The sequence below is a fragment of the Podarcis melisellensis genome (genome assembly GCF_964234715.1).
Source record: "Podarcis melisellensis genome assembly, chromosome: 14".
Classification (NCBI taxonomy): Eukaryota; Metazoa; Chordata; class Lepidosauria; order Squamata; family Lacertidae; genus Podarcis; species Podarcis melisellensis.
The window spans coordinates 17,040,308-17,056,222 of record NC_138546.1 but is presented as its reverse complement, the minus strand read 5'-3'; the positions used below and the strand labels follow the sequence as shown (position 1 = coordinate 17,056,222).

The 15,915-nt window shown below is 42.4% G+C and overlaps 1 protein-coding gene across 2 annotated transcripts in view; it reads right to left on the bottom strand.

Annotated features, from left to right (window-relative positions):
* Positions 1–402: 402 nt before the first annotated feature.
* Positions 403–15,915, bottom strand: part of TEDC2 (tubulin epsilon and delta complex 2) — a 201,713-nt gene continuing 186,200 nt past the window's right edge. The window contains exons 2-11 of one of the 2 annotated variants that reach the window (XM_081888022.1): positions 10,392–10,486; positions 9,775–9,873; positions 9,325–9,380; positions 7,838–8,516; positions 7,428–7,481; positions 5,002–5,086; positions 3,997–4,105; positions 3,478–3,591; positions 2,075–2,292; positions 403–726 (exon numbers count right to left, since the gene is read on the bottom strand). In XM_081888022.1, coding sequence (XP_081744148.1) covers positions 577–726; positions 2,075–2,292; positions 3,478–3,591; positions 3,997–4,105; positions 5,002–5,086; positions 7,428–7,481; positions 7,838–8,516; positions 9,325–9,380; positions 9,775–9,873; positions 10,392–10,417 — 1,590 coding nt within the window. In that variant the 5' untranslated portion in view covers positions 10,418–10,486 and the 3' untranslated portion in view covers positions 403–576. Of the gene's footprint in view, positions 727–2,074; positions 2,293–3,477; positions 3,592–3,996; positions 4,106–5,001; positions 5,087–7,427; positions 7,482–7,837; positions 8,517–9,324; positions 9,381–9,774; positions 9,874–10,391; positions 10,523–15,915 lie in introns of those variants that run through there. The other variant, XM_081888023.1, reaches the window with a different exon arrangement.

Sequence of the window (15,915 nt, the reverse complement as noted above, 5' to 3'; positions counted from 1 at the left end):
CTGATGTGTGCTGAAAATTCTCAATTTTGAAACTGGGTTTGGCACCCAAGAAGAGCACTGCAGGATCAGGCCTATGGCCCATCTAATCCAGGAGGCTTTATTCACAGGGGCCAATGGGAAGCCCACAAGTGGGGCATAAGGTACGATCACTCTCTGAATTCTTAAACCTTGCACTTTTTGATACATGTTGAAATCTGCTCACAGGAAGGTCTCAGGTCCTCAGGAGCCTGAACATGGGCCACATGCATGGCCAAAATGGCAGGCACCAGAATCTTTGGTCATTAACAGCCCATCCCTCCATTCTCAATGAGAAAGGTGATTTTATGGAAGGGGGGTGGAGTACATCAGAACCTGTTTGAGAGGTTTCAGATGAGGCTGAAAGAAATTTGTGCAAGAGAAAGATTTCAAAGGTATAAAATAAATTTATTTGCTTTATGAATGCAGGCAATGCCCCTTAGAGTACTATTAAGCTTGATCATTCACAGAACAGCCCAAGGATGTGCACTGATTTAAAGACTGCAGCCAGAGTTCAATGCTTTCTGTGCACATTGTCATAAGTCAGATTGAGGCGTCAAGTCAGCTGGGCAACTCCTCATCATGTACAAGAACAGGGAAGCGTTCACCTCCTTCACACAGCAAGGTGTAAATGGCACGGCACAGTGATGCTCTGGAGCTTTCCTGAATACGTCCAGGTTCTAGAAGAGGGAGGAGTTCAGCTTCCATGGCCTGGGAACAAGACAACCTGTTAGTGGGGAGGGAAAGTATCTCCAACACTGACCATTCAGAAGTTGAGGAGTGCAGGTGATATACTGAATCAGGGTAGCAAGTAAGAGTTGTATAATTGTCCCTTGACTGCCTTTTCCAGCTCTCAGTAAATGGCTGCTAATATGCATAGGTAGCCAGCTGCGCTGGCTTGTGGTGCCTTCTGCAGTGTGAACCAAGAAACCCACAAAGCAGAGCCCTTCAAGCAACCTGCAATGATGAAAAAAGAAAAAAGCCACTAATCAGAGTCAGCGTAGCATCAGGATGGTGCAATGAGGCTCATTTGGATAGCCAGTGAAGCCTAATGCTAAAGGATGTGTAACCTCAGGGACAGCTACAGACCGAAGCTGGGGAAAAGAGAACAGATGAAAAACCAAGTGAATGGTTGGCTAAGACGTGGCACTTTGCTCCTACGGCAAACTTAATGCATTATATTAGAATGATAGGATGCATTATATTAGAATGATACCCCACTCTGGAACTCATACTATCAATAAATTAGCACAATTGGTTCAAGCTCAATAGAAAAGTTTTCCACAGCTACCATTAAGTAAAAACTGAGTTTTCATCTGGCCAGTTTCCAGTTGTGAGAGCATATTCCCTAGCGGCCTTCTGTTTCATCCACTCGCTTTTAGTTCTATGCAGCAGGATAGCCAATTAATCTCTCTGAATATAAAACAGCCAGATTTAGGAACACAGGAAGCTGCTTCATACAGTCAGACCATTGCTTCATCTGGCTAGGTATACTGTCTACACTGGATGGCAGCAGCTCTCCAGGGTTTCAGCCCTATCTGAAGATATAGGGAATTTAAACCTTGTACATGTAAAACAGATGTTCTACTTCTGAACTACAGCCCTTAGATCTTTATTGTATTATTATTTAAACAATGTATATACTGCTAAACTGCAATAGTCTCTTGATACAATACAAGCAGTAAAAATCAATTAAAACTATAAAATCAAACTTCAATTAAAATGCCTGCCAGAATAAATGAAAAAAGCATTTAATAGGTGCTGGGCATTCAGCAGGGAAAGTGCCTGTCTGACTTCAGCTGGAAGGGAGTTCAATAAACTTGGGTCTACAACACTAAACACAAAGTTCCTGGTGTATCCAAGCCATGGGGGACGACTAACAGTGATTCCTCCAAGACCTCAATCACATTATTATTATTTTTATTAAATGTTTTATTTATCTTAAGCATACATCTTAAGACTTACACCCCACCAGCTGAACCTGACCAGGATGTCTGAACAAAGTGAGCAAAGAGCTTGGACCCCAACACCATAAAAGGCAGCCTTACTGCCAAGTTACCTTCTGTATCTCAAGTTGCTGGCGCAGCATCGCCACCTTCAGTCTCAAGGCTTCCATCTCCTTCAGCTCCTCCAAGCTGGAGTAAGAAAGCAGTGGCGGTGGCCCAACAGTTTCTACATCCCAGCACCTCTGGCTTCCAGGGGAGGCACACCATGCGGAGGAGCATCCCTCGCTGCAAGCGGAGTTAGCAGGGAACAGCTTCGAATGGGACTCCATAGCTGTCAGGGGGTTAGCAAAGCACAAAAGTGAGGAGACCAAGAGGGAAGTGATGGCACTCTGCCAATACCTGAAGGGCTAGAACACAGAAGAAGAGGACAAAGTGTTGTTCTCAGCTGACCCAGAAGGTAGGACGGTCAGGCATAGGCAAACTCGGCCCTCCAGGTGTTTGGGGACTACAACTCCCATCATCCCTAGCTAATAGAACCAGTGGTCAGGGATGATGGGAGTTGTAGTCCCAAAACATCTGGAGGGTCGAATTTGCCTACGCCTGGACTAGATCTCTAATGCAGTGTTTCCCAACCTTGGGCCTCCAGATGTTTTTGGCCTACAACTCCCATCATCCCTAGCTAGCAAGACCAGTGGTCAGGGTTGATGGGAATTGTAGTTCAAAAACAGCTGGAGGCCCAAGGTTGGGAAACACTGCTCTAATGGGCTCAAGTGAAACTATGGAATGCGCTCCTACAGAAGGCATAATGCTTCTAGCCAGTTTCTGGAAACCACAGGATGGGTTGTGCTCTGGTTCCGCTTGCAGGTTTCCCACAGGCATCTGGGTGGCCACTGTGAGAACAGGATGCTGGACAAGATGGGCAACTGGCCTAATCCAGCAGGCTCTTCTTAGGTTCATAAGGCAATATTTGAACTGAAACGTCTTATTGTTACAAGCAGATTGACAGTGGAACCAATCTATTAGAGGGCTAGCAGGCTCTCCCTTGCTCAAGGTCTCCAGGCAGATGCCTGCTAGGGATACTCTTGATCTCCTGCATTAAGCAGGGAGTTGAACCAGATGGGTAAAAAGACACCTTGCAACTCCATGGTTCTATAACAAACCTTTTGTTTGCAACACAATTTGCTTACTGTATCTGCATAAGAAAACAAGCCACGCATTGCTAGGAACTGAGCAATTAGTTACAGGGTAAGGCTGATCTGTTTGTTTTTGCTGAGAAAGCTGCAGTACCATAGGAGGCGGCCAAGCAGGATTATGACAAAATGTCCTAACCCTACACGGCCCACGCCTAGGTGGAGACCTGGAACGAGTGCTGAATTTTCAACCATCCAGGGCAAGCATGTAGAATGAGTGTATGGTATTGCAGCTCCCAAATCTGATTTTATCTATCTGTAATTGGTTATATCTATACATCATTTTTTAAAAAAATGACACAATGTTATTACGTCATATCCTTCACCTTCTCTTAACTGGTGCACTTTGTCCAGACACTGGCCCACTATCGTTTGCAGGCCCTCCAGAGTCAGAAGACTTTCGTACTGTCTCTGCCAAGTTGGGTTTTCTCCAAGAGACTCTAAGAGGAATAAGAGAGTTAGAGGCATCAGGTCTCACAGAATCACTCGGGAGAAGGCAGCCTCAAGTCTAGCACCTCAGAGAAGTTGCAAGTGCGGGGGTCCCACAAATAAATAAATGCAAGCTATGTTCTGACAGCTACCATTCATTAGGATTTTTAAGTGCACACTCAAAAATGAAACATTGGTGAGATATATTGTGTTCCAAACTACATACATCATACAGACTAGAGGCAAAATAGAGAATTTGGGGGGGGGGGTGCACACCAAACCATAGCTTCTTGCCAATGTAATCTGTGGAGCAAATCATCTGTTCACAGTTGTGGGTATGGATATCTCCACCACAATTTTTTGAGACTGAAATTACATTCCCAAAGCATTTTAGCTACCTTCATCACCTTTCTTACCTGAGGTCTCAGCTTCCATGCACTGGCTTACATGGGAGTGAATGTCACGTAGGTGCTTAAACTCTTCTTTCACTTCAACTGGACTTAAGGCTAGTGAAGGCAAGCAGAACTGACCATAAGCTTAAGTCAATAAGGCTTAGTGGAGACAGTGGAAATAAAGGCTTTTAGGGTCACCATCCTACTGGCTAGCTTGCCAGATTTATAGCAAGTTGAATGTTTCAGGGCCAAAACTGGCCTTGCATTTAGCAACATTCCTGGAAACAAGGAATTCCACACAGGTGCATTCACCAAGTTCTGTGCAGGTAGAAAGTGGGCTGGGAGAAGAGGGACTGGATCTTCACACCTTTTCAAACTTTTATTCAAAGCTATTTTTATCCAAAAATACAGAACAGGCATGATATTGTCTATAGTTTAACTTTCTTTCCTTCATGGTACATGCTATATTGTTTATAAAAAATATTTGTATACCGCTTTTCATAAAAAACCCAGAGCAGTTTACAACAATTAAACAGAAAACCGCACAATGACAAAAATTAACATTAAAATGAAAATTAAAAACCAGCTATTATGGAAAGATGCATTCTTAACTGTGTGCCTGACACAACAGAAAACTTTCTAGCAGGTGTTTAAAAGTTGAAACTGAAGACCATATTTAAAAAAACAAACTACTACTGAAAAATACTGACGTTTTTCAAATGAGAATATTCAAAAGGAAGAAACATAATGGACTCCCCCGCCCCCCAAGGTCTTGGATGTGCCCAAAAGGCTCTTTCCACATAGGCTATCTTATGCACTCATCAAGCCACAGCTGAAGACACATGTTTACTTCTTCTAAAGCATGGCTGGGGGACCTGAGGCCCTTCTAATACTGCTAGACTCCCATCAACCCTGGTGGTTGGCCGTGCTAGTTGAGACCACTGGACGTTGGAGTCCCAACAACATCTGGAAGGCCACAGCTGCCCCCTGCCCTCCCCCCATTATAAAGCCAAAGCCAGAAAAGGATACTGTTGCTTGTAGCTTCTCCATAAAACTATTCCTTGCAGCAACAGCTTCTGGGCTTGTTTTGCAAAGACGGCATTTCTCTCCCAGCCTAGGCATTTATAAAGGAGGGGAACAAGCAGTTAGCAAGAGTTGGGCTTAGCCTGAAATCCACACCTCACACATTACAGTTCTTCCTGAAGCAGGGCCAATCGTATTTCTGTCAACTACACTTATTTGCTTACACTGCAGGAGGATCCCAAAACACTGAGTGTATCAACAGACCTATGTCACCGAAAACTCCAAAACGATCTAAGGAAGGAAGGATTGTGTATAATCCTATTGGAAAAGTAATCAAATTTAGGATATCTGGTCCATCTATAGGCAAGGATGAGAATAACTTGTCCTAAATTGCTGGATGGACTTATTGCATCTTCTCAGATAGCCAAAGCCACAGAAGGGCATCTGCTTACTTGAGAGATGCAAGCCTTGTTTCCAGTAGTACACAGTAGGCTTTCACTGGAGTAAACAAGACCATCATCAACAATGAGAAAGCACAGCAAAACAGATACCCTTGTCTGCTGTCCAAGCCATACAGAAATCTACATGGCAATGACTGAAGAATATGGTCTTCATTGCAAAATCTGCTAGCAGTTGCAGAATTCGGAGACTCACACTTTAAATTGGTGGAAAGTATTCTCTACCAGGTTAAACTCTTTAGATTAGACTCAGTGGAACAATGGATTTATATTTACTTAGCATGTGGCAGATATTATTCTGCCTGTTCCAAATTAAAGTTGTTGTTGGCATTTAGATCCCAGACTTTGTTAGACACTAGTGACTGATGCTTTTCAAGCTGCAAGAATGAGGAAATATTTGGCTCCCAATACGTATTTTGACTCCTAACACATACACATTTTATTTGTGTGTCTATTTTACTTTGAAACTTGAAAACCACATGTGGTTTCAGCTAAACAGCAGGACAAAACTATGTCATCCAAATCTACAATTTGATAGAACCTCCTGCCAACACAGATTGATGCCATTTGTTTTAGTTTCTGTTAAAAAACATGATAGTATATATTATACATAGGATATGACAGATGCAGCTATAGAGATGTATTAATTATTTTTCTTTTGACTCTGGACTCAGCTACATTGGCAAAGAAAAAGTGCCTTATATGCGTTGTTTGTGCATTCTAACACTTTGACACCAGATGGCGCTGTAGAGTTCCGTTTTTGCTAACTAGATTTCTCATACAGTACAAAGTTTGCAACGTGTTTAACTGAAACACTTCTTTGATGTGTCTAGATCCAGCCCTAGTCACTCCATTAACTCTAGCTCTGGATGCATTCAGACAACCAGCAGCCATACAGTAATGACATAAAATGTAATACAGTGGTACCTCTGGATGCGAACAGGATCCGTACTGGAGCCCCATTCGCATCCTCAAGCAAACGCTACCCGCGTCTGTGTGGGTCGCAATTCGCCGCTTCTGCGCATGTGCGTGACGTCATTTTGAGTGTCTGCACATGCGGCAAAACCCGGAAGTAACGCGCTCTGTTACTTCCAGGTCGCCGCGGAGCGCAACCCAAAAATATTTATCCTGAAGCTACTTCAACCCGAGGTATGACTGTAGTAGTATTACATCAGAAGACAATCACGTATGGTGTCTGATCACATATTCCCATTTCTTTGCAGCTGTTCAGATGTCAAAGGAAATGAAGGAAACACTGAACAGTGTTAAAACTGCATATACAGGTCATATCCACATGTAAATTTAAAACGCATGGCTTCTCCCAAAGAATCCTGGGAACTGTAGCTTTTAAGGGTGTTGGAAACTGTAACTATGTGGGGGGTTAACTACAATTCCCATGATTATATGGGGAAAGTCATGTGCTTTAAATGCACTTAGGTGCATCGTGTGGATGTGACCACAAAGAACTACTTTTCTCACAGAGTTATAGATGGTGTCACATGATAAGCTTTTAACCCAGGTTTGTAAACTGCAACTCTCCTGGTCACCTATAGCCTCCAAGAATCACTGACTGGCATTAAACCAGAAGAGACTGATTATTTCCAAGAGGGAAACAGCATAATCCATGTCTAAAAGAAACAGGATAACAGTACATCATTTATACCAGGCTTCCTCAACCTCGGTCCTTCAGATGTTTTGAGACTACAATTCCCATCATCCCTGACCACTGGTCCTGCTAGTTAGGGATCATGGGAGTTGTAGGCCAAAAACATCTGGAGGGCCAAGGTCGAGGAAGCCTGATTATACCATTCCAGGTGTTGGTGTGGGGGAGGTTCTAAAGAACACTTCTTCAATCCCAGCTCCATTTTGCAAATTACTAATAACCTCTGCCATCCTACCATAAAGGCTTAGATTCCTCCCTCAAATTTCGCCCATTTGCAGGGAACTCTGAGTTTTTGATTAGCATAAGGTTACCTGGTATACCTGGAAAAGGCTTTCCCATAAGGATGTGGCAGTTTTATCAAAGATCTGTAAAAAAAAAATTAATGGAACTGCATTATAATACTTAGCACACACATATTCAAAATCTGGATACATGTTTTCATTTCCTTCTCTTTAATTTCAGATATCAAAAAGCAAGTTACTAGCTGTATGGACACCAGCTGCCCTTCCATAACCCAGGCATTGCCAATTCCAACCCATCCCACAGGCATTTCTTTTGCATTGCCACTTATTAAATTAGTTCAGGTCAAGGACCTTTAGCCAGAACCACCGTCTTTACAAATAGCTCAGAAATTTCAACAGGCCCAAAATGTGTTTGATGGAGAAGGAAACAAAAAGAAGCAAGTTAAGCCAGCTAAAGGCTTAAACTCCTGGCAACTTACCCCTTTTCCTGTAGAGTAGATATCTGGGATGTTGTGCCTGCCCCTGGGGTGCCTTCTTCCATATGGCTCTGTGTGGCTACAGACTCTGGAGCAGGACCAACAAAATTATGCTCTGCTTCAGAAAAAGGCACATCAGTACCTACAATGTCTCCCCCACCCACAAGGTTCCCAAATGAAGGGCTTAGCTTTGCACAATGTGAAGATTTAGAAAATTCATGTTGTGTTCTGGGTTCTTCAGTGGCAAAGACCTTTTCATGACCCATTTGGGTTATTTTTGCAGACAACATGGCTTTGGGGGAGGCAGCCCCTTTGGCTGACTTCTTCCTCCCTGGCATCTTTGAAGTTCTGGAGCTCAGTCTGCCTGACATTTTCACTTGTGACCTTTTCACATCTAAGTCTGTCCTGTAGGGAGCTTTCAGCATGTATGCTGTAGGCTTTTTGGAAGGCACTGGCTTTCTGCTCACAGATTGCACTTTTACTGTCTTCGAGATGCTCTCTTTAGAATAATCCACTTGTTGTTTGACATCAGCACTACTAACAGCCTTCTTTTCTGCAGCTTTGGCACTTTCTATAAGCTCACATGGAGCCTGCTGGAACTTTGCTCGGATCCTTAATGCTTTCTCAAGGGCTTTGTTAAGCAGCTCCAGTTCCTCAAGCTCCTTGGCTGAGGGTTCACTTCCTACAAATGAAAGAGATAATATATTAATTAAGGTCTTTCAGTGCTGTCTCACTCTGATCCAGATCATAAACTAGTAGAATTGTAGAGTTGGATAGGGTCATCTAGTCCAATTTCCCTGCAATGATGCAGATATTTTTTAAAGCACAAAGTCATTTATGGACAATGAGATATGTTATGTTTTCCACACCACCTCCTCAGTGAAATTTCTCATTAACCAGATAGCTTAAACTTTATTTGAATGTGCCTACCATGAAGACAGAGTATGCTGACTGTCTCAAGATAATACTGCAAAAGGTTATGGTAGAACCAGACCACAATTAACAAAAATGCAAGTCTATGGCATATTCCAAATGATTGGATGCAGAATTTTGGGCCTGCAATGCAAAGAAGCCTTTTTTATGTATCACAAGAGTTATCGGATTTGATCCTACCCAAGTATGCACAGAAACTGCCACAGCCAAGTTTAAGATGAAAAGCTATATTAGGGGAAAAATTATTACTCGAATAAGAGAATAATAGAGTTGGAAGGGACCTTAAATAAAATCTACATCAAAATGCTTTGGGCTTTTTTTTACTGTTTTATAAATTTCATACTTTGCTTCTTTCCCCACTTTTCCCTCTCTCTCTCTCTCCACTCCACCCCTTTACCAGTGCAAAACACACTGAATACCAGTGTGATCCCACAATGAAGTGGCTCTAAGTCTGAAGAACACAGACAAAAGTACCTAGCATGTGGGCAAAGGAAAGAGAGAACACCTAATTGAAGACAGAGGCTGGGGCTACTGGTAAAGAACTGTTATTCCCATACCTTGATTATCATTTTTGCCATCATCAAGGACTGGGTATTCAGGAGCTTGTGAGTTCCTAGCAAAAAGGAAACACAAAGCATGCATTCAGCAAGAAACAGGTATGACCAATAATTCTTCTACAGCTGTCATCCTTTTAAACAGCACACAATACAGTTATTGTCATTAATAACAATATTCTTTGCCCAGACATCCTGAGGAAACAACAAGGTTGTTTAGGTAAAGGTAAAGGCTTTTACCTTTTTTAAAAAAAATCTGTATGGACTCATCTCTTCCACTTGGTAATAAGGAGAGATGGAAAAACTGAGAATTAACTAACACAGTTGTTTTTAGTTGTGGTTTTTTTTTACTAACACAGTTTGCTTCCTCCTCACTTAAAAAGAAAAAAAAACAATTCTCTGAAACTTTAGATAGGACTGGCACATATTCCTCTTTCCCCACCTCCAGCTTACCAGTCTCCAAGAACAGCTTGGCATTGTGTTAGTTTCTGCTGCAGTTGCTGCTTTTGTTCAGCACAGTCTTCCAAGGCTTGGGTGAGTAGAGAAACCAGTCTAAAATGGCAAATGGTAAAAGAAGAAAATGTTGGTATTTAACTTGGAAACAATGGAATCAACATTCTTTAAATTGGCCTGTTCTCTAGGAAAAGACATGGGGAGATAATGAAGCATTTGACAGCCCCATTCAAAATTTGACATTAAATTATGGATGTGTATAGGTAATTTCTAGGCAGCCCTCACAAGCAGGCTTGTAATCAAAGACTCGCCTCATTTTAAGAAACGAAACACTGGGTACCACTGCACAATGAGCTGAAACATTACTTCCCTCCGTTGTTGAAGGGGCTCGGCTTTTACCCTACAAATAAGTTCTGGGGTTGGACCCGCCACCCCGTCCCAAAGCCGGCGGGGGGCGGGGCTCCCTTCCTCCTGAATTTAAACTTAGATAGTAAACGCGCCGGGACAGGAGGGGCCTCTCCAATTCTACTCCATAAATCGCAGGCACGCTGATCATGTAACTGCAATAACTACTACTACTACTACTACTACTACTACTACCATTACTACAATATCACCTGTGGGCACAGTCTGCGGGCAGCATGAGGAAAGCCAGGGAAGGTCCGCAAACTGGCAATTAAAGCAAGAAGCGGCGGAAGTAAAGCCCCTCGCTCTCACCCAAAAAAGCACAAGCCCAACTACACATTTTAGCCACTTCCTGCACTCTTTGGGGCACTTCCGGTCTCACGCTGAACTGCTTTTTCCAACCTAACGTCCAACGCGCAGGATGAAGAGATTTCACTATAGAGGTGCCAAAGAACAGAGCGAAACAGACATCTATTCCGCGGCCACAGTTTATCCATAAAGATAGAAATGGACCTCACTATATCTTTTTGTAGGCAATTTTAATTTTGTATGATTTTTTTTAAAAAAAACTTTTAAAATTACTACTCTCCATCCTAACTAGCCATTTTTAAATATCTACCGTCCCCTGCTATATCTTTCTATCTCTATATTCTGGATGTCTGACAGACCCGCGCTGCCGGGTCCTGTCAGGTTTGTAGTGAAACACCTCGGCGGAACCGTAGCTACTGTAATTTCCGAGCAATCCCCGCAGCATCCTTTGACAACTATGGATTATTATTTTTTCCGCTTCTGGTTTTAGCGCCGTCTTCTCTACCACCATCCTGGTGTGTTGTAGATTTTTTTTGGTCATTGATGAATTTTTTTTTACCCCTGCCAGGACCTGCCCGATCAACGGCAGCAAGCCCTTGACAACGGTTGCTATGTGGAAGACGCTTGGGCCTGGGGCACTGATTTAGGCCCTAGTTACACCAATTTAACCCGCCGTCTCCAGCTACGCAGTGAGCTAGATTGCAACGTGGATCCCCCCCCGCCTCCTTCTCTTCAATTCTTAACGTCCTTCTCGGCTGCAGAAAGGCTCACTCTGATTCTGCTGCCAGACATATCGGGATTTGTTTCATCCGAAATCACATTGTCATGGTACTCAATACAACCTCACTATGAGGAAACCTTGCAGCATTGGGGACTATTTAGTTTAGGGATAAGGCAGCTAAGAGGTGACATGACAGAAATGTACAGTGGTACCTCAGGTTACAGACACTTCAGGTTACTGATGCTTCAGGTTACAGACTCCCCTAACCCAGAAACAGTACCTCAGGTTAAGAACTTTGCTTCAGGATGAGAACAGAAATTGCATGGCGGTAGTGGGAGGCCCCATTAGCTAAAGTGGTACCTCAGGTTAAGAACGGTTTTAGGTTAAGAACGGACCTCCGGAACGAATTAAGTTCTTAACCCGAGGTACCACTGTATGTATAAAATTATGCATTGTTTGGAGACTGACTCGTTTTAGGGAAACTTTGTATGTTGCTATGAATGGTAAATGAAACAAACTTATTAGGTTCATTTGCACAGTACACTTTAAAGTCACAAGTAAAAACGTTTGCAAAATCTGTTTGCTTAGGAGGAGGGCATGTTTCCACATATTAATGGCCTTGGTTTCAGTAATCTACTTCTGTGGTGAGTAAGGGACCTTTTCAGGCAAAAAGGATTCCATTGCCAGAAGATCTAAAATAGTGAGATATATTGTCAGGGTACATTTCCAAATCCATCTGCCTTGGTTTCAACCACATGGCATACATAACATACTGTTGCATGCCACCCCAGTCTCTGAGCGGTGTGAGATTCCCAGGGTCTGGTTTCCTTAGAATGAGGGAGAGCGGAGACTGTGGTGTATTTAAGATATATGGTTTATTTACACATATATACAATCAGAGTCTGGGGTCTTAATTAACACCCCAGAAGGTCTTGCTTTTCTCATTCACAGCCTTGGAATCAAACAGAAATCAAGCATAGCTCTAATTGTCTTGCTTCTAAACAAACAAACAACAGTCTGGCTTCTGCCTGCTTCTTGCTTCCAGCTCACATATCCCACTCTCTTTTTCTTTCTCACTACCAGCCAGGTGAGAGACTCGGGTGCCCACTTATTTGTCCTCTGGTACAGAGCAACTTTGTTATACCTAACAACAGTACTTAGGTGGTACTTTTCTCACAAAGGAACTTGCCTGGCTCAGCTTTTATCTTTGTAAATAAAATCAAATGCCGCAAAATACCTTAGGCCTCCAGCGAACTTCCAAAAGAAACTAAGCCAAGTGAGATAAGCATTATACCTCTGGACTTTTCACTGTTCAGACAAATGTGGGGAGCATAACAATACCTTATGATATGTACGGATGGTATAGAGAGGAACACTTTAAGACTAACTGATACCATTAAGCCCAGTTTGAACTGAGTCTGATTTCTACACAAAACTGCACAAGTCTCAGTCATGTACATTTTGAAATATATTGAATAAAAATTATTTGGGGTTCCCTATAACCTAAAAAAAAATCCTACAATCCTACATTCTTCAATAGATTAATTGTTTTAATGGTAGGAAAACAAATATCAGAGAGGCATTATGAATTATTTAACAAACAGCGAAGTCCCCAAAATTGGTCTAAGGATTCTGCAGAATGAAATGTAATATATGACTAGTTTCTCTGAAACTGCTTATAGAGTAGTAATTATAAAATCACCCAGGAGAGGGCCAACTTCTGCTATGATCTTAATGCTGAATTGCATTCTGAATGCCAATTACTTTTAACTATGATATGGGTAATATGTTGCTACTTAATATTCCTAGGTACTTGAGTCATTCATAATTTTATTAGAAACACATTGCTCTTAGCTGGCAAACGGATCCATAACCTGACCTTACTGGAGGTTAGGGTAATAGTGCAATCTTAGGCATGTTTGCTCAGAATGAAGTCCTACTGAATTCAGTGGGACTTAGTCCCAGCAAGTATGTATAGGACTGCAGCATAACAGTCTTAAGTAAGAATAACAACATAATATTAATAATGTATTGCTTTACTTTTCCCAAATAGTGAATTGACAGGGAACACTTGTGGTTTCAATGTATGCATTATGCAGAAATGCTCTGAAACCTTTTTGAATACATCCTGCATTTACATTGCAAATATCTGCCTGTAAATGCAAGAAAATGTGACAAAATGTTAAGAGTTTGGGGGAGAGGCAGACTCTCCATAATCTCTTGATTCAGTAAAGAGCTATAATGGGAGCAAACTCATAAATTAAGCAAAGGTTGATTAATTAAAACTGAGACAAGCACTGTTGCTTTCAGTTTAGGATCACAAGCCCAGGCAGCTTCACATACCTAGCTGGGGATAAGCCAGCCCGTTAACATGACAAAAGGTGTTGATGACCCATATCAAAGTAGGTGTTTGGGCCTGGGCAGACAGAGGTTACCAAGGTGACAGGTGTGTGTGTGAGGTGACAGGAAGAAGTGTTCTTTACAGGAGGTTTGGGTTCTTTTGCAAGGTGTGCTGGGAAGAAGAAAGGGGGACAGAGGAGTCTTCCATGAGCTGCTGGAAAAGCCAGAACTCCATGCAGGGCTGGATGACCAGAACCATCTTGGCAGGCTTGTTGAAACAGGCTGGGAGAGATGCCTTGGACTCCAGTGCTGCACTGAGATGATCATGCTGTAAGATCTGGATTCCATCCATCTAAACTCAGGTGTAAATATTTGAAAAAATCATATTTCTTAAAGCTCCACCACATCTTGATTCAAAATGGCCTCCACCACATCTTGATTCTCAAAGAAACACAAACCTTGGGTGAGTGCCTGTAACCTCCTGGAATCTTGCTACAGCTCAGCAGAGATTAGGGGTGACGTCCAACCTTGGCAGCAATATATTCTCACAATAAACAATGAGCTGTCACTGAGACTGATCTCACTTTGCTCAGATTACTGTATGTCTGCAGACACCTTGTGTGAGAAGAGCAAAAAGTCTTCAGGAGGATAAAAATGTTCTCTAGAGTCATCCTGCAGTAAGTTCATCAATGTCATTTTATTCAAAATTTTGGTTGTAAAGACTGAAAACCCAGGAGCTACTGAGCTGGATGCTAAGCAACACAGAGACCATGGCAACAGTTCCTGTTTCCTCGTGCCACTCATTGATAAAATTCAGGTTATGGTAGCTTAAGCACAAATTCTGAAAGGCAAACTTAATATTACAACCAGGCAATATTACAAGATAACATTGATTCATGATGTGTCTACACATAAGACTATACTGTGTGCAGTGCAATCAGAGAGAGAACTACCAGAAGACTTGAGAGCATGAAACTATCTGCATATAGTTATTTGCAGAAACAGTCAGTGATGTATTTCTGGCAATGGCAAAACTAGCCTGAATTTGAGACAGATAACCATTCTGTTTTATTTTATTTTATTATTTATACTTTGCCCATCTGGCTGGGTTTCCCCAGCCACTCTGGGGAATGTCATGTCAGGTACTGGGGCACTTAAAATTTTTTTTTTATTACATCATGAACTTTCATAGGCAAGAACTTAATTTGTCAGATGTGTGCCAATATCCCTTTGAGGGTTTTGAGTCGATCCAATTTAAATATTTGTAACTGAAGGGATATTTATGGCTAGGGTGGTTGGTTGGATGAAAAAAAAAAAGAACCATCTTGTAAAATAAGGAATTTCAGAAGATGTAGCAAATGGTTATGATGTATTACTTCCAGTATCAGAGACAGTGTGCTTCTGAATACCAGTTACTTGGAATTACAAGCAGGAAAATGCTGGCGCACTCCTGTCCTGGTTATATGCTTTGCAGAAGCATCTGCTGGGTGGACCACTGTGCAATCAGAATGCTGGACTAGATAGGTCAGGAGTCAGCAACCTTTTGGGAACATGGGCACATTTGAAAATCAGAAAAACTGTCATTTGAATACCAGAAAAGCTCTACACTGGTGACCGCTGAGATAGGCCTCTGGTCTGGTCCCAACAGGGTAATTTTTGTGTTTGCTGCTGTGTTCCTCAGCAGCTTTGGTGCATAAAATGATAGGCTGTGTAGTGGATGGTGCATTAGTGTTAATGCTCATGTGTTGACCCCAATATGTTTACCCCAGCCTGAGACGTTTTGCAGCTGTAGGCAAAATCCCCTGACACTGCCATTGTTCGCACGACACTACCCCACCACAGATCTGGGTTCCTCCTCTCTGCTCCCACCATCACGCCTGCACTGCTGCCAGCCCCATCACTGCAACTGTACCCTCACCTACAGCTGTGCCTGTACTTCCACAATGACACAACAACAAGGGCAATGGGGCTGTGTTGGCAAAGGCAAAGTCTTGGCAGGGCTAGCAGCAGTGCAACCCAGGAGAGGGCCAATGGCTTCACTTTGCCTAATGGACAGGCCACCCTGGCTGACCCTTCCACGTTCAAAACAGAACATCTGGATTCCCTAGAAAAGTTACATGCACCATTATGAAGGATGACTGTAGGAACTTGTAGTAATACTTTAGTAATACATTCCCCCAAAGCAAAAACAGAGACAATGGGAGCATTCTGACCATTGTTGTTTTTGTGTGGGATTCAACCAACAAATCCAAAGTTCAACAACTGTGCCCGGATTTTCACTTTTTGAAATATGGCAACCCTACGCTTCCCCAAATGATCAAACTTTTTGCAAGATGGAAAGCAAATTGGAAATGTAGTGGAAAGTG